The sequence below is a fragment of the Thermobia domestica genome, chromosome 13 (genome assembly GCF_964235325.1).
Source record: "Thermobia domestica chromosome 13, izTheDome1.hap1.1, whole genome shotgun sequence".
Taxonomy (NCBI): domain Eukaryota; kingdom Metazoa; phylum Arthropoda; class Insecta; order Zygentoma; family Lepismatidae; genus Thermobia; species Thermobia domestica.
This window is the reverse complement of record NC_137466.1, coordinates 214,130,156-214,157,322: the sequence shown is the minus strand read 5'-3', so window position 1 is coordinate 214,157,322 and position 27,167 is coordinate 214,130,156. Positions and strand designations below refer to the sequence as shown.

Genomic DNA, 27,167 nt, shown 5'->3' with positions numbered 1-27,167 from the left:
TGGGGAGACAAATTGCCTAGGGTCGGCTCTGACATCAACCAGCTAAAAGATGGGTGGCTCTTTAAAGTCTGCAACTTCAGATTATTTCATTTAATTTCGGTAATGACGCTTTTAATTCTCGAAAGCATTTCACTTATTTCAACCTATTGATTGACGGTCGTATATTTACGTCCATTTCACGCAGCCAGGCTATATAGGGCGAGAGCTACAGCTTAAAATGGATTCTGAACCACTGTAATGTACTTGATAATCTTAAAGTGGGAACCGAACTCATGACTTCATGTAGCAAAACCACATGGCGCTAGCCATTACACCAGCGAAGAGGGCTTACAATGAGCGCAGAAAGTGTTCGTACACCGTGTACACTTTATATTAAAACAGCTTAGAATGAGAACGGAAGGTGGAAAATATATATAAATCCAGAATTAAGACTACACATTCATACATTTTATTTCTGTATACAAGAGAAAGACCAAAGAAACACAATCACTACTTTGTTCAAACCAGAAGAGAGAATTCCTATCTTGTAAGCGCCAAAAGTCATCGTATACTTTGTTTGAACTAATGTTTATAAAGTATATTACGTTATTTCATATTTTGTGGAATTACCCTGTGCGTTAGTAATTGCCTCTACTCTTCGTGGCATTGATTTCACCAAGTTTTCTCTAGTTTCCGGACCGATTAAGTCCAATTATTCTTGAATAGCTTTTTTCAGACCTTCTTTAGTAGAGAAATTGTGTTTTCTGATCCTTGTTTCCAGAACAGACCATATATGTTCTATGGGATTAATGTCTGAGGATTGAGGAGGTGTGCGAAGCCGTTTTGCGGTACTGTAGAGGAGCCACAATCGAGTATTTTCTGCGGCATGTTTGGGGTCGTTGTCTTGCTGAAAAATAAAATTGTTTTCAACACTCATCTTCTGAGCACTAGTATGGAAATTTTCTTTTAGTGCATTAATATACACCTTGTGGTCCATCACTCCATCGATAGAGTGGTGACGGCCCACTCCTGAGGCACTCAATACAACCCTAGACGAGCACGGATTCTGCTCCGTGTTTTACTGTAGAAACGAGATTTCGAGGATTCATCTCTGTATTCACCTTGCGCCATACCATACACCTTCCATCGGACCCGAAAAAATTAAATTTACTTTTGTCCGAAAATATGACCCTATTACAGAAGTCTAATTCCTTATATCTATTCTCTTTTACAAACTTTAGTATCTTTATACGATTTGTCTTGTACACCCAGAACTTCTTCCTGACTACTCGACCATGATACCCAGTATCTCTGCAAATATTCCGCGCTGTACTGGCTGATACTTTAAGAGGCCTCATCCCGGCGAAATTAAAATACCGCTACTTTTACAGTAATTTTGTGATATCTTGAAATAAATAAAAGATAATCGAAATGTGGAACAAGAGCGCCCTAGACAATATCATTTTACATGAGATACCGTTATCACGACTCACTTTTCTGCTTTCGATTTCGAGCCATTTTGAAAATCGGCACTAATTTTCGCGTTTCTAAACGGCTGAAAACGGAGAGCCACTAGGTGACTTGTGATAACGGTTCCTCATGCAAAATAATATTGTCTAGGGCGCTCTTGTTCCGCATTTCAATTATATTTTATCTATTTGAAGATATCACATAATTACTGTAAAATTAGCGGTATTTTAATTTCGCCGGGATGAGGCCTCTTAACACGCGTTTTTGCAGATCCGTTGCCAATTGCACAGCACTACTTTTCGGAACCTTTTTTATTTCCCTAATGATGTAATGTTGGTCTTGTTCACTCAACGCTCTTGTTCTTCCAGTTCTTTTCCGTTTTGCACCACGTTAAAAACATTATATCTCGCAATTATTGATTGTATTGTTGAACGAGGCCGGTCTACAAGGTTTGCTATCTTTCTCAAAGATTTACCCTTCTTATGCAATTTAATAATTACTTTTCTTGTCTCCTCACCTGATTATGTTCGATTGCTCCCAATTTTGACAGCCCACCGTGCAGTCTTTTCACTCCTATTTGCAACTAAACTCACATTTTCACTCGTCATTGCCATACAGAGGTATACTCAGGTGAATACTAGGGAACCCCAGTTGTGGTGTCTTTGTTTCGTATTCTTACGTCAGGTGTACGATCACTTTTTGCGTCTACTCTACGCACTTTCTACGGAGTTTATTTACTTTCTAAACACTACACTATTTGTCTTTGTCGTTTTTTATTGATATATTCATAAAGCTTAGTTTTCGTTATTTATATTATGTGTGTTATTACACTTCTTAAATTTTCTGTTTCTCTTTCACAGGCATTCTCGTTTCAATAGCATAGGTGTACGAATACTTTCTGCACTCACTGTATTTCATCGGAATCCATTGACGTGAATCCCACAATGAAGTGTTACGAACCTTCCAATGTTCATCTACTGATACGTATCTCCACAAAAGGAATGTCACAGGTTCGATTCTCGGTAGGAGAGAGTGAAGCCCGGTACTGTAGTCGCTAACGCTCCCGACCTTAGAGCGAGCGATCTGCAGTTCGATTCCCGGTGGTACAAAAAGCCTTTTAAGATTTTTCAGAAGTTTTCCTCAGTCCTAGCAGGCAAATGCCGGAATGGTACTTACTAGAGAGGCCCTGACCAATACCTTCCGAAATCCTTTTTGTTATAGTTATTGTTAGGTATCCAGTATAAAATGACCTGTGAGCTATATCTGGAGATTGTTAAATAAATAAAACATAAAATTGTGTACGTCAGGGCATGAGACGTAAAAATACTCTTCGGTCTAGGATGCGCCAAAACATTAAGAGTCTTCATCCCGGCAAAATTAAAATACCGCAAATTTTACAGTAATTATGTGATACCTTCAAATAGATAAAAGATAATCGAGATGTGGAACAACAGCGCCCTAGACAATATTATTTTACATGAGAAACTTTTATCTGCTTTCGATTTCGAGCCATTTTGAAAATCGGCATTTATTTTCGCGTTTCTAAACAGCTGAAAACGGAAAGCCACTGGGTGACTTGTGATAACGGTACCTCACGCAAAATAATATTGTCTAGGGCGCTCTTGTTCCACATTTCGATTATCTTTTATCTATTTGAAGATATCACATAATTACTGTAAAATTAGCGGTATTTTAATTTCGCCGGGATGAAGTTGCTCTGGGGATTTCCCAAGTATAAACTCTACATTTACAGATTAACAATAATATTAAGAAATTGCTCTTTCATAGATGGGCGACTGACTCACACTGTCTTGACGAGTCTGTCTTTTATATCGTGTCGGAAATAGGAGAAAAATTACACGCATTTTCTCTCCTACAATTGTCAAACTTCCACGTGTAACTATTTCTTGTATTAGTCGTAGCAGAAAAATAACTTATTCATACGAATATGTTGTAAAATAACCGCAGGAAAACAACGGAAGTTATTTTACTTAAGTGAGGAAAATATTGTTGAGTATAAATCCGAAACCTCCTATGGCAAGATGCCCCCCGACTTCACAAAATTGAAACAGTGACTAGTTCTTTTGCTTGTACTTTGTACCGTTTGTACCATTTTCCTTATAGGGCTACTTGAGAGGTCAGAAAAAAATTTTGTGTATACCCTGATAGTTTTCGAGAAAGAGTGGATGACATTTGGGGTCTTTGGCGCCAAGATAGTCCTCCCCCGATCACAGCACAAAAAGTTGAAATACACCATTCGAAAGCAAATCATTTGTACCGTAAAAAGTTTTGTTTGTACCCTGATAGTTTTCGAGAAACAGGGGATCACATTTGGGAGGCTATCTTGTACGCAAGATAGGCCCCGTAATGTGTACTTTTCCTATGCCCATTAATAAGTATTATGTGTTTATTATTGTGTATTTATGTGTATTTAGAACTCTGGTTGTGCATATCCAAATTTAAAAAATGACTTTTTGGGAATAACTCAACATTAAAATTAAATCGGCGAGTGGAGAAACAGTGAGAGTCCAAATAAACCATTTTGAGGTAAAGGCAAAAATAACACTCAAGATGTAGAACTACAAGTTGTAATGAAGAGCAGTACAATTTGCAAGACCTCGCACGTTATAGCAGAATGCTATAATGTCGACTATACATTTGTGTCATTAACAAACGAAAATTCTTTCTTCAAATATCTCAAAATGCATTTTGTGGACTAGTAGTGTTTTTCCACTCACCGATTCAATTGCATTTTCTCTATTTCTTCCCTTTTCCGTAAGTAAATACCGTATTATTCAACAATGGCGTACTTGCTTTCGATTTTTGTCTATGAAAGCGTCGAGCTTCTCGAGCCGCTAATGTGACAGATATAAACAGTTGATTTCTTCAGTTGATGTAGGGGTGAAACGTGGAAGGACGCAGTTTAGGTAAGTAAACATTTCACTTTTTATATTTCTTTGTTTAAGATTATTTCTGTCAATCCAGTTTCTATCTGAATTTGTACACACTTTGTTATTCTTTTTACGGTACTTACTTACGGAAAAGGGAAGAAATAGAGAAAATTCAATTGAATCGGTGAGTGGAAAAACACTACTAGTCCACAAAACGCATTTTGAGATATTTGAAGAAAGAACTTTCGTTTGTTAATGACACAAATGTAAGTCGACATTATAGCATTCTGCTATGACGTGCGAGGTCTTGTAAATTGTACTGCTCTTCATTACAACTTGTAGTTCTACATCTTTAGTGTTATTTCTGCCTTTACCTCAAAATGGCTTATTTTTGACTCACACTGTTTTCCCGCTCGCCGCTTCAATTTTAATGTTGAGTTTTTTTTTTTTTTTTTTTTGTAATCTTTTTTTATTTGGATATACACAACCAGAGTTCTAAATACACATAAATTCACATGAATAAAGACATAATAGGTTGTTAATGGGCATGGAAACAGTATACATTACGGGGCCTATCTTGCGTACAAGATAGCCCCCAAATGTCATTCCCTCTTCTCGAAAATTTCAGGGTGCAAACAAAACTTTTTTCGGTACAAATGTTACAAACGATTTGCTTTCAAATGGTGTATTTCAATTTTTTTGTGCTGTGATAGGGGAAGGGGCTATCTTGGCGCCAAGATAGCTTCCCAGTTGACCTCTGAAGTAATCCTATAAGGAAAATGGTACAAACGAAAATATTTTCGGTACAAACGGTACAAACGTAGTACAAACGAATGACCCAGTCACTGTTTCAATTTTCTAAAGTCGGGGGGTTATCTTGCCATACGTTAAAACCATTATCCTTGAAATCAAGTTTTAAAGTGTGTGGTCCTTTAACTTTGCCAATGGAACGAATAAAAATATGAGCTGCAATAGTTCAGTTACATTGGTATATTCATCCAGGTTTAAATTTCAAACATTAAATTTGATTAAACTCTAAGTAATAGAGTTTTCAACGAAATGAAATCTTTGTTTAACGCCCCACAATTATATCCTTCATGCTAAGGGAGTGGGATGATTAAGGCAAGTGAATGATGATGAAAGAATGGATTGAGTAATAATCTAAGAGGAAACGGGAATACCCTGAGAACCCCCGGACACGATGTTGTCCACCAAACTTACTTGGGCGGAGTTTGAACCAAGAATCTCAAGCACCAGAGTCAAGCACTGTACCATAGCCACTCTTGGAGTTATCAATGTTTTCAGACATCCTGAATATGTCCAGGGCCACAACTAGAATGGAGCAAGCGGGGCACGTGCCCCAGGTGCATGGTTATATATACAAGGCGTTTCAAAACAACACCGAAAACGTTTGGGAGGCAATTCCTGACAACAAGATAAGATGAAAAGTATAGACCAATCTCGGTGCAGAAATGCTTCCTTTCGGCTGTCGAAAACATGAAAATATAAAGTTTAAAGGTCCATAGTTCCAAAACTATGGAACCTACCGTAGTCGGATCAAGACTTTATTTAGGAGCTAGTATGTGCCCTAACCAAATATCCATGTTCCAGAATCCTAACCGTACTTCCGCAACAATTATTATAGAAGCAGTTTGGTTACGGGCATATAATTTGAAGTACTCAACAACTACCTCTATAAAAATTATTGCGGAAGTATTGCGGAAGTTGGTGTCAGGAAACAGCTCCCAAACGTTGTCGGTGTTATTTTGAAACACCCTATATACCCCCCAATTTCGGGCGACACAAATCTAGTTGCGGACCTGAATATGTCTAGTTTTCCAAGCGTAATACCAGTTAAGAGAATGTTGACTTACTCTCCAACTGCATGAGACAACGTCTTTCTTGAAATAATTTCCACTACAAGGAAACTAGTTTCTTGAACTTTATCACAACTCTTAAGTTTCTAGTAAACACAAAACTGTTTTCCGTCCTGTCTTAGATTTCTTTTTAATAGTTAACACTTTTTCTTTCCAAAGACTTGCGTTTTACTTCAATATGACGCAACAACTTATTCGGTGCCATTCTTAAATTAGGGAGTTTTTCTCTGCATATCAAAGACTGGTATCGGTATAGTGAACTCACTCTAGCCTATGGAACCCAGAAATTCAAAGCCACGTTCACAAACGCTCTCCATTGATTTCTGTCCTTAGCCAACTGGATCCAGTTTCTACTTTGTATTCCTATTTCTGCCAGATCCATCTTAATATTGTCCTCCCATTTATCCCTAGGTCTTCTTAATGGTCGTTTTGTCATTTTTCTTCCAGTTAAGGCTTTAAAAGCGTTCCTACTTTCTTTCATTCTGGCTACATGACCTGCCCACCTGAGCCTCCTAGACTTGATGACCCTATCAATGTTTGGTAAACTGTATAAATCATGCAGTTCCTCGTTATAAAGTTTCCATCATTCCCCATTCCCGTTCATCTTGGATTTCAATATTCATCTCAGAATTTATTCTCAAACACAAGAACTTTCAGTTTACGTTCTTCCCTCAGAATAAGCGACCATGTTTCGCAACCATACAGCACAACAGGCATGATTTTCGTTTTATAATCTTCAAATTCCTCGCCAGAATTTACAGCAACAAAAAATTTGGAACTAAATAATAACACAAATTCCCTGCTTTTAGTCGATTAATTATCGAGGCATTTCTCTTCTGTCAACATCCTATAAAATCCTTTCAAATATTCTGTTAGCAAGACTGACCCCATACGCAGATGAAATTATTGGAGATTATCAGTGTGGATTTAGACGAAATCGATCAACTATCGACCAAATATATACCATTCGCCAAATACTCAAAAAAAGTGGGAATACAATACCCCGGTACATCAACTATTTATTGATTTTAGAAAGGTGTACGACTCGGTTAGGAGAGAAACATTATACAACGTTCTTACAGAACTTGGAATACCGAGAAAGCTAATTAGATTAATTAAGGTATGTTTAAATGAATCCCAAAGTAAAGTCCGGGTAGGAAAATTTTTGTCCACGAGCTTCCACGTCGAAAATGGCCTGAAACAAGTAGATGCGTTGTCGCCATTATTATTTAACTTTGTTCTGGAATACGCTATAAGGAAAATCAAAGATAGCAACCAGGGCCTAGAGTTGAACGGTATTCAGCAGGTTATGGCATATTCTGATGTAAATTTAATAGGGGATGATAGGAGAACAATAGAAAGAAATGCAGAGATCTTATTAAACGCTTGCAGGGACATGGGTTTAGAAGTAAATGCAGAGAAAACTAAATACATGGAAGTGCGTCGGGACCGTAATACAGCAAATTATAGATGCGTTAAAATATTAAATAATACTTTTGATAAAGTGGATAGTTTCAAATATCTAGGATCAATATTAACAGAGGAAAATCATATTCACGAAGAAATTAAATGTCGACTAAAAGCAGGGAATTCGTGTTACTATTCGGTTCAAAATCTCTTGTCGTCGCGAATTCTGTCGAGGAATTTGAAGCTTAAAATATACAAAACAATAATCATGCCTGTTGTTTTGTATGGCTGCGAAACATGGTCACTTACTCTGAGGGAAGAACATATACTGAAAGTATTTGAGAACAAGATCCTGAGATGAATATTCGGACCCAAGAGGAACGGGAATGGGGAATGGCGGAAACTTCATAACGAGGAACTATATAATTTATACGGTTTACCCAACATTGTTAGGGTCGTCAAGTCTAGGAGGCTTAGGTGGGTGGGTCATGTAGCTAGAATGGAAGAAAGTAGAAACGCTTTCAAAGTCTTGACTGGAAGACCAATCGAAAAACGACCATTAGAAAGACCTAGGCGTAGATGGGAGGACAATATTAAGATGGATCTCGCAGAGATTGGAATACAAGGTAGAAACTGGATGCAGTTAGCTAAGGATAGAAGTCAGTGGAGAGCTTTTGTGAACGCGGCATTGAACCTCCGGGTTTCATAGGCCATAGAGTTAGTTAGTTAGTTAGTTTAATTTCTTCATGGATATGAATACTGATCCTAGATATCTGAAAGTATCCATTCCACTTTGTCAAACATTGGTATCTCTGGAAGAAATATTGATCTCAATCACACGTTTAATACACTAAATTTATTTATATTTTATTTCAAGTACTTTATTCTTTTTATAGTATTCTCAGTTTATGACGAAAAACATTGTGACACCCTTGATGCTACTACGCGACATCCAAGTTGGACAGCTCTGTTCTAAACCAGCGTTTCCCAACCTTTTTCAACTTGCGGCACACTACAGGTGTAACTTGAATTCTCGCGGCACACTCATATAGATATTATTATTATTATTATTATTATTATTATTATTATTATTATTATTATTGTTATTATTATTATTATTATTATTATTATTATTATTATTATTATTATTATTATTATTATTATTATTATTGTTATTATTATTATTTGTAAATATAAAATACCGTGTTATTTTTTTCTGTGATTACTAATATCCCTTTCACAGAGAAGAAAGCTCGATCACTTATTTTCCTCCGTGGTAAATCATTATCCTTATTTTTCATTCTAATTTAAAAATAGAAAACATTTACAATGAAGTATAGCACTCAGGTTTTTAAAAATACGCTTTCTTTTTCGAAAACTGTATACAAACTTTCATTAAGAAGGAAGGTCACTAAATAACGAACGAAGAAACAAATCTCTTGTACTTTTAAAACACAAATGTAGGTCATTTGAATCCATGTTTGCTTTGTCGAAAGGATTCAATGATATTTTAAAATTTCAAGTTACGAAATAATCTGCAACAATAAGGAAGTAATAATGGTGTTAACAATGATAACAAATACTTTTATAACATTAAAAATATACAGAATATTAACAGAGTATGAAACTTAAAATTGTAGATTCATAGTAGAGGTTCATAGTAATGTGAAACACAGATATACATTTTTCCTCATAAATATAATGTGAGACTCAATGTCTTGCAATTTGATTGTAATAGAATTAATGATTTTGTTTTGATTTCCTCGCGGCACACCAGCGGCCCATTCGCGGCACACCGGTTGGGAAACGCTGTTCTAAACGAACAACTCAAGTTTTATGGGGTGCTAAGGGCTGTCACAGAGAAGCTAAGTTCCCTGGCTACGGGTTCTGCCAGAATTAGTGTATACCCTTGCTGCGTAGTCCCGATTATTTATCCCAATTATTTCTTCCATTGCTCCAACATTGTAAAGAAATAGAAGTCACCTGAATCAATAGATTTGAACTCAGGTCTAAAATCCGACCAATAATAGCATTTGCAAGGATCACACTCAAGGGCGCCCATCAGGGGGGCAAGGTGGGGCGCTTGCCCCCCCTAGAGGAAATTGTACTTCAGAATAAAGAAAATCCAATAGAATTTTTACATTAGTTACACCAAAATTTGAAACTATTTTTGAAACATCGCTTATACCTGCCCTCCCTTGGAAACCACAACATGGGCGCCCTTGATCACACTTATTATCAGTGGCGTATTTACGATTTTGTTTCGGGAGGGGCTTTGCTAACTTTCGGGGGGGCTTTGCCTGGAAATGTGAAAATTCTGCAAGATATTTCATTTACTTTACTATATTAAGTAAGATTTCGGGGGGAGCTTAAGCCCGGAAGCCACCCCCTAAATACGCCACTGCTTATTATGCATTAATTAGTTAAACATGAGCCATGCTATTGTCTATGACTATTCATCGACTCCAATGCTAATTTGTTTATTAAGTACCGTATCACTTTATTTGACATACGTAACGAACGGGAACCGATACATAGATTATTATACCATCTTATATACAGTTCTTTCGTATCGAAATGAAACAAACGATTGGGAATTGAAATTTACAAGAGTTTTTATATTATTTTTTTTAAAATGGCTGGGTAAATCTTGCCTATCAAACTTTGATCGAATACCCGAACCCTTAAAAAAAAAAAAAAAAAAAAAAAAAATGCAAACTAGATCATGTTGTGTTTTGGAAATGCACATCCCATTGCGATACTATTCAACACAAATAAAAATTAAATATAATTTATTTTCCAAGAAAATTCAACAAACTACAGTATTATTAAACATTTTAATTTGCGGAAAAGAAATGCATTTCATTGCATTAAGTACTTCGCTTGATGACTTGGGAACAGCATTTGCAAAGTGAGGCGCTACTGACATCTGTTGCCGGCAGTCTGTACTCGTTTGTAAGCAAGAGTAGAAAAGAGAAAATAAAGTATGTTTTGCTGCCCTCTCTGAACAACTTTTTGAAGTAACTGAGGCAGAAAGCATTTGCAAAAGATAATGTAAAGAGAGTGTATAAGATGTAAGGTATTGTAAAAACATTTTAGGGGGATTTAATCAACCAATAAATGCGAAGATTTGTTTCTGAACTTGTATGGCAAGATCAGGGCCGTCATTTTGGGAGGGCGTGGGGGCAATTGCCCTTCCTGACTTTGAGACATGCTTTGTAATAAATTGTATATTAATATAATAATAAAGAAACGCGAAACTCTTATGTTAGTGGGCACTGTTGCCCCCCCCCCCGGGAAAACCTGAAATAACGCCACTGAGCAAAATATTGTAATGATAGAGTAGTAATCAAAGGCGGATCTAGCCTGGGGCCGGGGGTCCAGGCCCCCCAGTTTTCCGAGTGACAAAAATAATTTAAGCTATTATTTATATATTTTTGAAAGTGTATAGTAAACACATGATATACCTTTCATAATCTGGGTTCTGGCTCCCCACCCCCAGTTTTTACCTTCTAGATCCGTCACTGATAGCAATCTAAATTTATTTCCACCATTATAAATTTCATTGCGCTCATTTAAAAAACACACACACAAAACTATGATTTGAAGCGGTAACGTGTCATATGAAATTATACTTTTGCAAAGTGAGAAGTTAGAGTGTTTAATTTATCGATCCACTCTTATCCTTAAGGCTAAAGGAGACGGGTGGTTAATGATTATAATTATGATTATGATTATAATTATTTAAGAATTAGGTTAATTAATTGGATTATGATTCAATATGAAAATTTAAATAGTTTAAAAACTATCCACGTTCTTAAACCAGTAAAAAAAAAACTGCTCTAAATTGAATTTCAGATCTTGTTTTTGTTTTTAAAAATATACCAAGAAACATACATTACATCTAACGTTACAAATAAACCCACAGCTTTCAGAGAATACGTCAACGAGACATATTTGAAACGAAAAATGAAATGTTTTACGTCCCACGATTATGTCGTGTGAGCTAAAGGAGATGGTGATGATGAAAAATGAATGAAATGGCGGGATGAAAAGTGGGAGGAAACGGGAGGACCCCGAAAAAACCACATGGTATTTGTCCACCACACTTGGGGCACGAGGTATATTTTGTATTTTGCAAGACACGAAGGTTGAGTATTGATAGCATATAAAATTAGGTAATTTCAATTGTGTAGGGCATCAGGGAAGTTTCTCCCTCCCAAGAAGTAATGGAGATGCCAGAACAGGTTGTAGTCGGTGGGAGAGACGTCAGGAGCACACGGTGGATAAGGAAAAATTTCATACTGTAACCCATGGAAAGTGTGTACCGTCCTTTGAGCGATATGTAGATGTGCAATTTTGTGTAATATAAGAACATCATATTTGCTGATCTCTGTTAGATGTTCTAGGACAATTTTGCGGTCCACTTCATGGAGTTCAGCTTTATAACCATGTATATTGATGATTTCGCCTCAATGGAGAGAAACATAATTGATGACCTCTACCATAGACCACCATAGAGCAACAACACCTTCTGCAGGTCGAACAATGGTTAATCTTGATCCAACCACTGTACTGGCGTTAATTTTGACCCAACTGGTTCATCAACCCATGTGGTACCCACGATTCCAACTTTCTCACCTCATCGATTGCATGGAGCCTGCGAATGACAGTAGCATGGTGTATGCCTAACTCGTCTTCAATGGTATGGAGCCCACCGAATGAGAGTGGTATCATGTATGTCTAACTCGTCTGCAATGGTATGGACTCACCGAGTGACAGTGGTATAGTGTATGCCTAAATCGTCAATAATAGCATGAACTTTTCCGACGGTGTTCCTTTGACGTTCATCAGAATATGTTGGTCGGAAGTAGCGGGGCTTATTTTTGAATGTTGTACCATCGACATGAAATTTCACAAGCTAACGGCGAATAGATGAATTCATTCACCACTCATAGAATAAATGCATTGCTGATGATTTATATGTCTAAAAGTATACTAATCAATGTAGCAGTTTGAACTGATAAAGGAAAATCACTCACAACTGTATGTTCTCCATAGTGCAATATCATAAGTCTCTGCTTAACAACAAACTGTTTCCTGAGTGATTGGGCAGCATAGTCTGTTTTCTGAATGTGTACTGTCGTACCTGTGATCGTGGTTCATTCACTGGCTGTGCTAGACATAAGATAGGTCATTTAAATCACACCAACCCAATAAAAACAAACAAATGATCGGCTTTACACAGAAAATGTTGTAACACTCAGCTGACGTCTTTATTCTATAATTTACACACACACACACACACACACACAATATATATATATAGACTATGTGTGTGTGTGTGTTTGTGTGTTTCTCAGTGGTAGAGCGCTCACCTCTGGTGCGTGGGGCCCTAGTTCGATTTCCGGCCAAGTAAGTTTGTGGTGGACAACATCATGGATGTTATAAACATGTGGACAACATCAAGGAAGGCCTGCGTGTACAACAAAATCGTGAAGCCATAGGTCACAGTTTCGGCACCTTTACTTTGCCCGCTCCACCCAATAAGATCTCAATGATTTAAGCCAATAGTTATAGCAGAAACGAGAATAGCCAATCAGACGTGCTGATACTCGTTTTTTTTTTATGGGGGGGGGGCGTTCATTGAGTTAATAGGATGAAGATACATATGGGCAGATTCTCTATTTTATAACATCCTGGGATAATATTGTGTCCGTTGGTTTTCTCGGGGTACTCAAATTTTCTCTTGCTTTCTCATTCCACCAATTCTTCCATCATCACCATCATCATTCACTTGCTTTACCATCATCTACCTTACCCTCACAGGTATAATCATCGAATGTTAAACTGAAAGAATTAATTTCATTCTTTATTTCGATCTTTTCGTCACTTACTTCTCTTAAAATGTGGTTAATCCTGTCAAATAATACAGAAAATAATTGAAAATCGGCTATCCTGACATCCTCTAGGCCTGGTAACACGACACAACGAAGGGCGCCAAACCTGCGGAGGGACGAGAGCCCTCCAAAGCTCATGTGAGCCCCCTCATTGTACTTGTAAATTTATAATATTTGGCATAATTTGAATGCAAATTGTCTTTAAAATCCTCATATATGCTTTCTGCATTTGAATACCTCCCCACCAAATTTGCAGGGAAATCGGCGCCCTTGGACTCAACGTAAACATAACACAGGGACCCTGCGAAACAATTGCAGTAAATCATCAGACACATAGTACCTGTCTTTATTGTAGCTTTCTTGTAAAAATATATTCTTTGTTTTCATTTTACTAACAAGCAAAAAGTTCAGCTTAGTATTTAAAAAATATATACAGTGAAACTTCTACTAACGGACACCTCTATAAAGCGGACACCTCCCATAACGGACATATTTTGTAATCCCCAAACACCGTAATAGGAAAAAACATATTGGCAAACATCTCTAAAGCGGACACTCTCTAGTACGGACACGGACAGTCTTTCTTGTCTTTTATAGGTATTATTTACCTCCTATTACGGACACTTTCTCTAAAAACAAGTTGAAAAGTACAGTAAAAATACACTTTTAGTAATTCATACTATGTCACCAAGAAAGAACATGTGGGTGTGACAACATTTTGCCTCCTAAACTGTCTGTCCAGCAACTCTGAGGAAGGGTCTCTGTTTCACAACACCCTTGTATCCTTTGCTTGCATTCCACTCCCACCCAGCCTGTTTCAGAAACAAAAGTGATTGACAGTTGCCCACTGGGATGACACATCATTCTACTGTCCCGCTGGAATCTCTAACCAAACAGAAGACAAGTTTGGTATTTTTGACAACGGGTACGCATATTGTCTTTTAAAAAAAAAAGTCATTGCTGGACTGTAATTAACTCACAAATTAAAGCAATACACCGAAAACGTAGTAAGCAGCGATAAGTGTAAAGTGCAGAGTACTATAACATCTTATTAAGGTTGTGCCTCGAATTGGATGGCGCAAGATAATGCAGGTACAATAACATTTTGGTAATATTCATAAATGCGTGATTCATGCAAAAATACTTTTTTCGAATTGCCTATTACCTTGTTTATTAGTTTACGTAAGAAAATATTGAAACCTCTCTAAGGCGGATACCTCTCTATAGCGGACAATTTTTGATTCCCCACGGCTGTCCGCTTTAGAGAGGTTTCACTGTATATCCTTTTTACGTTGTTTCCGGAGCATCAAATCTCGGTTAGGTAAGTGATCTGTTTCTAGCACAACCCTGGGACAAGACAAGAGATGACAATTCTTATGGATAATTTACTGTTAACTTCCATACTTAAAAATTGTTATTACTCCTTACCGGCAGTGATACTCCTGCGTCTCCTGATGACACCTAGCGACGGGGATATGAAATACTCGGGTGGACGAGGGTAGACTTCTGGTCGAACGACCCAAGGCAGGTACCACAAATTCTCTTCCTTCATCTCCACCCAGTATCCCTGAAAAGGACAAGCAGAAAACACATGAGTAAGAAAATACGAAACGCAAAGTGTGCCTTCAATCAGGAAGCATAACTTATAAGCCGGGTTAGGATTTTTAGGAGCAGTTTCCATAGAAAAAATAAAAAGGTGCTAAAAATAAGGTCAAAAAAGGGGAAGAGTGCCATTTCTCTCATCTATTGTGACAACTACTCTTTTATTTAATAAAAAAACAAATGAATAGAAACCCAGTGGTGGCTATAGCGGGTAGGCCGGGTAGGCATGGGCCTACCCAAAAATTTTGAAAAATATCTAAACGCTAAAAGATACAATAAAGAGTAAATATATTTTCCACTATTTGTATTAATGTTAGATAATTATTTAACTATCAATCAAATGTGTTTATGTATTCATAAGCAAGAAAGCGGGGCTACCCAAAATTAAAATTTAAGTCGCCCCTACTATAACCCCTCTAATATAAAAGAAGTTCTAATTGACTGGTTAATGTCTACGCCAGTCTGCTTAAGCTACCAGAAATTTGAAATCGGGTAGTAAATAGGATTTGTGGTGTAAAGTACCACTATTGAAATAATATAAGCAACTAAAGATGCTTTGATGCGATTCTTTGATGGTATCGAATTCGCATATATCGAATCGATCCGCCATATTGGAAGAGGATAAAGAGGTGTTTTTCACGTAAGGCTCCATAGTAATTTATATCTGTTTTATTGTTGATTATCGTTCTCCTAGGAAAAATGTACCACGAAAACATCAACGTTCTTTAGAATTTCATAGTATGTCAAAGGTAAGTCATTTATTTTTATCTTTTACCTGTAATAGTACATAATATAATGTAGCTGTGTGCTTGTAATAACATTGGGTGAATAGGCATATGCATTGTATTTACAGTCAAAAGTCTCGTAAAAACTATTACCTAGAGAATTGTCAAACTATTATTAAGTTTGCTTATTTATTGAACTATATGTTTATGGGTTGTTGGAAATTTTGACAAGTGTTCTGTGACACCTTGGCTAGGCATGTGTTTGGTTGTGAAGGCAGTAGGCCTACTTTGCCTACGTTAAAAATTGCTAATGATGGCAATTACTGCATAAAATAATTCTCACTCACTGTTAAAATGAACAATAGGCCTATCTCTCATACAAGTCACACATTATTTATCGATATTTTGTACAAAAAAGTATATTTGTAAATGGGTTCACGTTCACTTTAGCAGACGGTTCAACCAAATTAAAAATTTGTTAAGTTGATTTTGAGTTTAACGTCCCGTTCAACAGCGAGGCTATATGAGACGTGGACCTACTGATTAACGTGGAATCCGAACCACATGAGCTCCCGCCGGGAATCGAACCCGGGTCTCCCGCGCCAACGTATATAGTATATAATTATTTTTGTTTTCGTGGAATTTGTTATTTGAAAATCACAGGCACTACGATTTGCCATTAAAAATAATGATTTCCAATATAGTGTAGAGCGGATAACGTAAAGCGTTGTAGCATTTGGTATTGTTCAAAATCTACGGTAATTTTTAGACACTTGTTCGAAGTTTGCTTCTGCACCATTGAAAGGATTAAGCTTAGTTAAATACCACAAGAGCAAAGCGCTGAAAAACATGACAAGTAATACAATATATGCCAGAAGTGTAGATAACTAGCCCGTCATATGTGTACCATTAGTAAATGTAGTATTTTCTAAAAGGCACAAGGACCAAATTGTCAAGTTTCGCTAGGTTATTTTGAAGTTTACGCACTTCTCACATACAGCGTTGCCTATGGTTTCGTATTAGATATTAGAGAGCTCCTAATTGGAGGGTCCGAGCAAAGTAGCTCCAGTGGTAGAGCGTTGCTTCGCATTCGGGAGGTCGTGGGTTTGATTCCCGCAGCCGACCGTACTCACTGGGATTCTCCAGGGTTTCCCCCAGTCCTAGAAGGCAAATGCCGCGATGATACTAATTAAAACAGGCCCTGACCGATACCTTCCCAAATTCTTTCCATTGTTATTATTGTTGTCAGATATCAAGTATAAAAAGGCCTCTGAGCTGTGTCTGGTGATTGTTAAATAAATAAATAAATTATACGCATGGTCCTCACAATTATTTATATGCTGACTGAAACTTGTGGAATACGTCATCTTGGGAGAGGATATCTCGACTCGAATGCTACGATCGAGAGCACACTCGAATTAACACTGTGACATAGGGAAGGGCATCTCTAGTTCTTTATATCATCTCAATGAGTACCACTAAGAAAGATTTTTTTAACAAGAGTTCCGAACTCCGATATTGCAAAGCATAGTTTGAAAATCTAATTAAGGAAAGGAAACGAAATAAAAAATGTGAAAATTGAAAAAAATTTAAAAATTAAATGTTCCAACTGTTACAGGAATGTAACTTTTCAATAGTCCCATTTTCATTTTGATAATATATAAGTGCTTTAAAATTTATCAAAAGTCTCACGAAATCCATTTACAGTACCTCCGGTGCTTGGGGTCCCTGGTTCGATCCCAGCTCGCGCCGTGTGGACTTTGTGGTGGACAAACACCGTGCTCGCAGGTTTTCTCGGGGTTCTTCCGTTTCCTCCTACTTCTTCATTCCACCATTTCATCCATTCTCATAATCACCGTCTCCTTTAGCCTAACCGGCATAAACGTTTATACACTTTTAAAACAATTATTTAGTTTTTCACCTTTACACTGTCATCTAAATATATATATATATGGGTAAAAGTGAGGGGGAACGCCGTTACCCAAATTCCAAAAAAATATCTATATCGTCCCTCTACTTCCTAAAAAAATTACAGTGGGCAAAGAGCAAGATAGGGGAGGGAGACGGCGTGACGTCGTGCGTCTCCCTACCTTTTCAGATCGAATCCACTTTTATCCATGTATATATATAAATGTAGTGTATGTGAATTGGCCTAGACAATGATAAGTATCAATCAGGACTTGTTTCAGATCCTGACCAACTTATGAACGCCTCGGCCAATGAAAGACACAGAACGGAACAACGAAAAATATTGTTCGTAGTAACAGTAGAACATTTGTTATATTTTATACAGAGTGTTTCAAAACAAAGCTAACAACGTTTGGAAGGTGATACCTACATCAAGATAAGAAAAAAAAAGTTCACATGGACCTATGGGGGAAGGGAGCGCTTAGCTTCACAGCTGCCCAAAAGCGTGGAAAAGTTAAGCTGAAATATACGTTATTTCGAACACGAGAAAATATGGAGTGGCGGTCCATATCAAATATAAAGGAAATCACACATATGACATACAAAAGTGCATATTTCTGCAATCTGCAATGTTCGCGCAAGGGGGCATAATTTCCTAGGGGGCATAATTTCCAGACATGCTCCCAACAAAATTCTCAAATATGTTGACTTAAATGTGGGTCCAAGTTACACACACACAAAAAAAAAGTTCAAAGTGTCAGAGAACGTCAGATTCACGGTTCCTCGTGTTCGGAACAGCACGTGATGCAAAGTATTGTTCCATGATATATTATTTTTTCAAGTATAATCTTAAGAAATGAGAGTACTGCGCTGGATGTGTGGTATAACAAGAAGACAGAGTAAGGAATGAAAGAGTAGGTTGGAACAACCAAGATTTTAGAGATATTTAAGAAGATCTAAGAAAAAAGACTGCAATGGCATTGTATCTAATGAAAAGAACAAGCAACTATGTGATCAGTAGAGTCATGCCAATGAAAGTGAATGGGAAGAGAGGTAGAGGAAGATCAAGGAGAAAATAAATAGGTATGATTAGAAATGATTTCAGGAAGAAAGGTCTAACAGGGAAATAATTCGGGTATAGAGCTTTAAGGAGAACACTGACGTGAGTAGAAACAACGACCTCAGATAAATGGGAAAAGACGGAGAGAAAGAAGAAGAAGTTGATAAGGGAGGTTAAACTTTAAACAACCAACACAAAATATGTCCGCTTTACCAGAAATTGAACTTAGGACTACTTAATCTACACTCGGCTTCACGGTAACACAACATATTGACGTCATTTTGTGCTTGTTTCGTTTGAATATGGTCATTTTTTTATTGTTATTATTTGTATTTCTTTCTTTCTTCCTCGTTGTGTTGGCAAGAGGTAGGAGTGGTTCTGAAAATAACACTTCATGGTCTGGTTGAGGTATTTGTGACTAGAGGCAGTAGGTCATCGAATTCGTTACTGTTCAATGAATACGCTTGAAAAGATGCTACGCTTCACAAAGAACATTAAAACTAAAAAAGAACAAGAAAAAAACAGGCCTTCATTGCAAACCATGGTAGTCTGTTGCTTGGAGATAGTTTTGCATATTCATAGCTGAATTTTGGTATTTTTATGGAGGAAAATTAACCTAAAAATGCACTTATTATACGAAAGGGAAAAGGAAACACCAACCCGGAAAGTGGAAATTGAAATATAAATCGCATTCTTAAAGAAAAGTGACTTTTGATTTCGTGTACATATTTTACTACCATGGTACAGTCGATTACAAATGTTTCGTCCTCTTGGCTGATAACAATAGCTTCAGGTTGCTTATTATTTAAGTATTCTGCCTTTCGGAAGGTCCTGTTTTTTTTTTTTTTTTTTTTTTAATTTTAGACTTAGGCCTGGAAATGTTTCTTCTACGTTTTTCGATCTTCAGCTTCCCCTTTTAATTCCCAATATTTTCTTCTGCTTCTCAAATCATCGGTCAGTTCTCTTCTTCTTCTTCTTCCTATTCCTCACTTTCCTTCCATCTTTCCTTCTATGGCAGTATGATGAATACAAGGTCTTCGCAATATGTGTCCAATTCAATTGGCCTTCCTCCTACGAAGGATGCTGGCGAGAAGTGACCTCTTCTCTTCTATCCGTTTTAAAACATCTTCGTTTGTTGCTCTTTCTGTCCATTTTTCTACTCCATCTTCTCCCAACACCACATTTCGAACCTCTCTAAATATTTTCTTTCCTAACTTCCGTAATGTCCAAGTCCCTGAACCATACAGTCCAATGCTCCAGATATAGCACTTGACCAGCCTCTTCTTAAGTCTCAGGTTTCTTAAGAGTCCTCATCCCGGCGAAAGTAAAATACCGCAAATTTTACATTAATTATGTGATATCTTCAAATAGATAAAAGATAATTGAAATGTGGAACAAGAGCGCCCTAGACAATATCATTTTACATGAGATACCGTTATCACGACTCACTTATCTGCTTTCGATTTCGAGCCATTTTGAAAATCGGCATTTATTTTCGCGTTTCTAAACAGCTGAAAACATAAAGCCACTAGGTGACTTGTGATAACGGTACCTCACGCAAAATAATATTGTCTAGGGCGCTCTTGTTCCATATTTCAATTATCTTTTATCTATTTGAAGATATCACATAATTACTGTAAAATTAGCGGTATTTTAATTTCGCCGGGATGAAGACTCTTAACTGAGAAAAATGGACCTAAAAGACTAAAAGCGGACTACATCGGAAAAGGATAAATGCACAGTAGAATCTTCCTAATTCCAATTGAATGGATCCCGAAGCTTCCTCAAATTATGTACTTTTTTTTAAAAAAAAAAAAATCGGATTCTACAGAAAAACAGTGGCGGTTCTTGAGGTAAGTCACATTGGTAAAAAGTATCGCTGCAAACTAACTGAAAAATACTTACCTACTTTGTTACAGATCAAGTTACATTATTCATGCCCTAGTTCAGTATTAATTTTGTGTAATACAACTAGCCTTAAACCAGTGGCGGATCTACCCGAGGCCAGGGTGCCTAGGCTCCCAGTTATTTGAACGACAAATATAATTTAAGCTATTATTTATATATTTTTGAAAGTTTATAGTAAACTCATGAGTTACCTATCATAGTCTAAGTTCTGGCAACCCCCCAGTTTTTACCTTCTAGATCCGCCACTGTTTGCCTTGAACCACTCAAATGGTTCGAACCTGTACAGTAAAATGATGTCTGATGGGGCAACGCAAAAGAATAGAAATTTCTTTAGTACCCCGGATTCTTTGGGATTACCAAATGGCACCAAGTATGCTATATGATCTGCAATTCCTAAATTCTTCTTTATTTATTTATTTTTTTATATATATTTTTGTTTCTTTGCTTCACCAGAGCAGCTTTTGTTTAGCCTAAGAATAGCTTTTCTTTCATTTGATTTGATTTTTAGTTTAGTGTCCCTTTCAGCAGCGAGGCTATACAAGACATGGACCTACAGTTTGGCGTTGAAATCGAATCACTAAGCTTCCGCCGGGAGTCGAACACTGATCTTCCACTCCAAAAGCGCTTATGGTAACCGCTAAGTCACGAGGGAGCACTAATTTCATTTAAAATAAATCAAAAGATAATAAAGAATTTCGTTCATGTTTCTCATTATGGTAAGTTCTATATGAAATATCATATTTATTAAACTAAATAATAAAATTACACTATATCTTCTAACGTACAGGGTGGCCCAAAAGTAGGTATACAGTCTCGTACTGATCAGGTCACTGTATTTTGTATGATTTCTTATTGTTATCGTAAGTTTCCTTATTATTTGTTCTTAATGTCATTTTACTTGTACCTTAAGCTGGAACAGCCGATGCGAATAAACCCATAAACTAGAATGTAATACTTAATCAATGCAGGGGTGTATACCTACTTTTTGTCCACCCTGTATTTTAATACAATTTCTTGTCTTTTCAAAATCGAGGGGGTTTATCGTGAACGGTACGACTACCAGGACAATCCTAAACAAAGATACATTTCTTTTTAGAAAGTAAGTTTTGATTTAAGATAGTTGATTTGATTTTATTATTTATTTATTTTTGCTGTTTCGTAAGTACAGTAGAACATTCTCCAAATTTTCTGTGAACAAAATATCATTTTTGGATCAAAAGATGCAATATTTTTCAATCAAAAATTTTCTTGTAGGCCTTATATCTGGAGAAATTTATATAATGTAGCCAAATTCAAACTATCACTTAACTCAGTATGATGTGCTTATTTCGTAGAAAATACGAAAACTCGATTTAGGGACTGTTCAAATATTTTGTGGCCCCCGATTCAAAACCTATGGCCAAGATCGCAATCTTTTGATCCATTATTTTATTATTCTTAAAATTCTTGTTATCTCTGTGGATATGAGAGTTATATACTGCACACCCGGCGGAAGAGTGTTACAACTCAAAAAATGACAATTTTGAGTTATCATCGGTGAAAAGAGAAGAGAGAGAGAGAGAGAGAGAGAGAGAGAAGCGAGTTCTAACTGAAGATATTTTCGTGAAAAGTAACTAAACAAATTAACCCCTAGATGGCAGAAATACCAGTATTCCAGGAAGTGATTTTGATAGAATAACAAACTTTAAAAGTCGTGTTCTCACAAATGTGTAATTTTGACTTGTAACAGTCTTCCACCGGGTGTGCGATATATATTACAAGATAAAGCGTTTTTGAATGCCCAGTCTCCTATATTTATAGTGATTATATATTGGCCCCATATTCTTAATTTGTACGACGTATATACAGGGTGTTTCAAAACACCATCAACGTTTTTGAGGTGATCCCTGACACCAAGATAAAACGAAAAATATAGACCAACCTGGGTGCACAAATAATTCCTTTCGGAATTATAGGCTGCCGAAAACATGAAAAAATGAACTTCAAAGGTCCATGACTCCAATAGTATGGGACGTACCGTAGTCGTGTCAAGACTTCACTTAGGAACTAATATATCCCCTATCCAAATATCCAAGTTTCATAATCCTGCAGTGCTTCCGCAATAATTTTTATAGAGGTAGTTGGTGAGTACTTCAAATTATATGCCCGTAGCGAAACTCCCTCTATAAAAATTGTTGCGTGAGTACCTTAGAATTCTGAAACGTATTTTGGGATAGGGCACATATTAGTTCCTAAGTGAAGTCTTGACTTGTCTACGATTGGTCCCATAGTTGTGGAGTTACGGGCCTTAGTTAATTTTTTCATGTTTTCGACAGCCTAAAACTCCAAAAGAAAGCATTTGTGCACTCAGGTTGGTATATACTTTTTGTCGTATCTTGGTGTCAGGAATCACCTCCCAAACGTTGTCGGTGTTGTTATGAAACACCCTGTATAATAAACGTCTAATAGAAGAGAAAAGTTGTTATTCATTTGTTAGAATCGTATTTAACGTACCAAAACACGGTTAAATCGTTCGTCTTTTGTTTAGTCCATATCTCGGTGAAATCTTAATGGAAACAAGCAAAGGAAAAAATCAGTTGTAATTTACACGTCTTTTCCTTGTTGTTCCGCTAGGTGGCTCTGTCGCCAATGTTTCGCTAGATTCCCCAACCATTTTGTCCGCATGACTTAGCGTAGCGCCACGCCACTGTAGCCTTGCACGAAAACTGTTCTTAAATGCGATGTTCACCAAACCATGTTCTTCCTTCTTTCCATGTTGCTTTCCTTTGTCTTCGATTAGGTAGATAATTTCCCAATCAAATCAGATTTACTAAGTTCTCGTCCAGCTAGCGAGCAATTTCTTCTGCTCCAAAATCATATCCAAGGCTCTTGGATTTTTAGGTAACGCCCAAAAATAAAAGTAAAACAATAAAAATGTGAAAGCGGTTGAGAAATTGTCATTTTCTGATACTTTGTCTATATGTACAGTAACTCGAGAAAGTATTCGTACAGAACCAGGCTTCGTAGAATTTCAATGGTACCATTCATGTGGCCCCGCGTAGCGTAGTTGCTAACCTTTTCGCCTTCGGAGCGAGTGGTCCTGGATTCGATTCCCTGTGGGGGTACTCGATCGAAAAAGTGTAAAACGCTTTTTCAGGCCAGCCACCCTGAATGAGGTTTCCTGGGTTTTCCTCGTTCACACCAGGCAAATGCCGGGGTGGTACCTAACTTATAGGTCCCAGGTCGCTTCCTTCCTTCCCCAATCCTTTCTTCTTTCCTTTTCCTCGGATAGTGTGCACACATATGAAATCTTTATTGGGACCCATCAGAGGCGAATTTAGAAGGTAAAAACTATAGGGGGCAACCAGAACCCAGTCTATGATATGTATATCAGAGTTTACTATAAACTTCCAAAAATATATAAATAATAGCTTAAATTATTTTCGTTCTCAAAAAACTGGGGGACGTAGGCAGTGGCGGATCTAACCCGAAGCCGGGGGCCTTGGTCTGGATTCTGGTTGCTTCTTCCCCCCCTGTTTTCATCTTGTAAATCCGCCTCTGGGCCTAGGCCTCCCCGACTCCGGGCTAAATCCGCCACTGGGACCCATTCTTAGAACACTTTGTAGCAGATTGTTCTTCATAACATTGATATAGCTCTTTGGTTCCTTGTCCCTTCTACGAAGCACAAATTTTCGACTGCAGTAACATTTAGGGACCCCCAAACACAGATGTTTCATCATGATCAGTGTGGGAGTAAGATTCTTGGCCCCTTGAGGTCCATCTCCGTATTCCTTCTTCATGTGGTTCTTCTCCGATCTGAACCAAACAACTTGTACTTACTATCGTAGGTGAAAATCGCTTGATTGTAAACGTCACCAAGCTTATTACGTGCTCAAGGGCGAATTTTATGTGCTCTTGTGATTTCTGTCATTGGTCATTTTTTGTTTGTTCGTTTCTTTAGACACGGTCTGCAGCTCCTTTGCAATTTGAGGATTACTTGTTTAGGATTCCTTTCGATATCCGAAACATCCCCTTTTCTCCAGTTTCTTTTACTTAATTTATCACAAAGGGTAATAACATTATGTATTTATTTGTCACTTGTTTTCCTTTGTTTTTTGTTCTTCTTCTGACATCGGACATCTGGCAACATATATAAAACATCATTCTAACAAGGATTGAGTTTCCATTTTGGTAGTGGTGTGCTGGTGTGAGACTAGGCTCTTATGTTTTGAAACTGACAGTCCTCTTGGGTCACCACTCCTAATTTTGTTTTTAACTGGCTTTGTAATTCAGTAATGTATCTAGTAGATTGGAATATTGGACGAAGTAGTTACTCTTCCTTGCGCCCATTTTACCTTTTGCAATACATTTGCAATGAATTGTGATCAAGAAATTATTATCTCTGTCATCAAACTTTTTACATACCACTGCAAGAGTGATCACATTAACAATGGGCCTTATGAATAAAGTTGAGCAAGGTGAGTTTAATCCAATTTTGGAGAGTTTACTTCTTTTGGTATGAATAAAGATGAGAAAGATGAGCAAGCTCTTCGAGGGGTCACTTCCTTAACAGCACAATTAGATAGCAGGCATATGGTTATCATTTTTCCTTAGGTACATGGGATTGTGTTCAGTATGTGCCTTATGTACCTCTGATAGTCACAGTCTATGTCCGCCTCTAGCCACATGCCTGACATGAACCTGGGGAACGTGCATAGTATGTTCTAGGTATGTTCTCCATGCCGTAAGCGTCAATGAACCACAAAATTACTCCCCCAAAATATGTTAAATCGCCTATATGCGTAATTTGTTTACATTAAGGTGAGTTTAAAAACACTTTAAACAAGTAAAAAAAATGTACCCCAGGGTGGGCGCGAACCACCAAGCTTTTAGCCGCGTGCTCTTTCGACTTGGCCACGGAGGTGATGAAGAGAATGTCGCTTGTAGAGGGATAAATTGTTGAGGTCTTTTGAATTGGCTAATCAGAGTGCTCCTTTATCCGCGTATATTCGACGAAACAGTTTGGGATCAGATAAAATCTAGTCGCCATGTAATTTTATAACAAAATGACGAGTGTCTATTTACTTTCTTCCATATTCACTTTCAAATATGGCAACAGTTGCTATCTAATAAAGTTGATGCGTTTGTTTCTTCTAATTAGTATACAACTAGTAAGAAGCAACAAATGCATCAAATGTGAGAGATGAATTTAGAACACCTAAATGGCGAATGCCTAGCACATCTTGTGCTGTTAGGGTATCTGAAACAGTATGTACCTAAAGGACGTACCTAGAACATGACAGATATATGTCACAAGTGAAGACATAAAAACAAATGGCTATTAGAGTGCGAAACTGAGCCAGGTATATAAATGCTATATTTGTGGTACATAGCTGCAAATAACAATTAGGTGTAACAAGTACCTAAAATTGTAGGTAGCTGAAGTACATACTAAGCACATGAGTATCATATGTGTCAAGTGTCAGGTACCTAAAAAGTAGTTAAGACACCTAAATGGCCCATGCCTAGCACATCTTGTGCTGTTAGGGTTAGTGTCTGAGCAAGGAGTCACCACTACTAAGATAGCTTTAATTTTGTATGAATAAAACTGAGATCTCTCTTTCACTTTGGAGTACTCTCTCCAAAAATCCCGAGTTACCTTATTTGCTGCATCAAGCTGTGAAGTAAAGCCGTTTTGTGGAACTGACTGCATTCATGAATTTACAACGACAGAAAATATACAAGGAGCGCAGAAACACTTTCGAAGTGGACCATAAAACTCGCTTTGATAAAGAAAACTTGGAGTGGTTAAGTAATTATTTCCTAGGGAAATCAAATGAAAGTAGAAGCGGAGGACTTACTGATAATATTGTTTTAACAATATTTCTTAAAAAAAAAATCGGCATGCCCTTAGAAGGGTTATGAACTTCCTTCTCTAAAAGTTGAACTCTCTAACCCTTTCAGCAGATACCCTCACAATTGTGAATGCTGCTTTCAGTTGTGAAAAAATGCCAATCAAAGGATTTTAGTACAGAAATTAGCTACAAGCACATTGACTGAATGACAAGTTGTCAGGTACCGAATTGCCATCTGTTGAGTATATTGGAAATCACAACGTTTATAAGTGACGATGTTGTCATATTTGCATCAAAAGAAAGGAAAAATAACTTTCAACATTGGTTTCTAATTAGGAATATGTACTGTGTGCGTTTAGTTAAGATTTATATTCAACTAAACGGCGTGACAAACATCTTGGCAATTGAAGGCGGCGCTCGAAGTTCCTTTTAAACGCTGCTAGCAAATAACAGGCCAGCGGTATTGCCATGTTTATTTTGTCTGCTTAGCCATAGCCACACCCCTTAGCATTCGGCAACGTCGCGTCAGAGCTTGCGTTTTATTCGTTTAGCTGAAATGCCAAGATGTTTGTCACAGGCTTTAGAAACAATTTTTGAAAATGTATG

General features: G+C 37.3%; 1 protein-coding gene across 1 annotated transcript in view; it reads right to left on the bottom strand.

The window, feature by feature from the left end:
• The window catches only part of LOC145669008 (uncharacterized), a gene marked incomplete in the record, with an annotated part of 761,869 nt that overhangs the window by 611,791 nt on the left and 122,911 nt on the right, over positions 1-27,167 (bottom strand). The window contains 1 exon segment of the mRNA XM_081737333.1: positions 14,953-15,091. Within this exon segment, the coding sequence (XP_081593459.1) occupies positions 14,953-15,091 (139 nt within the window).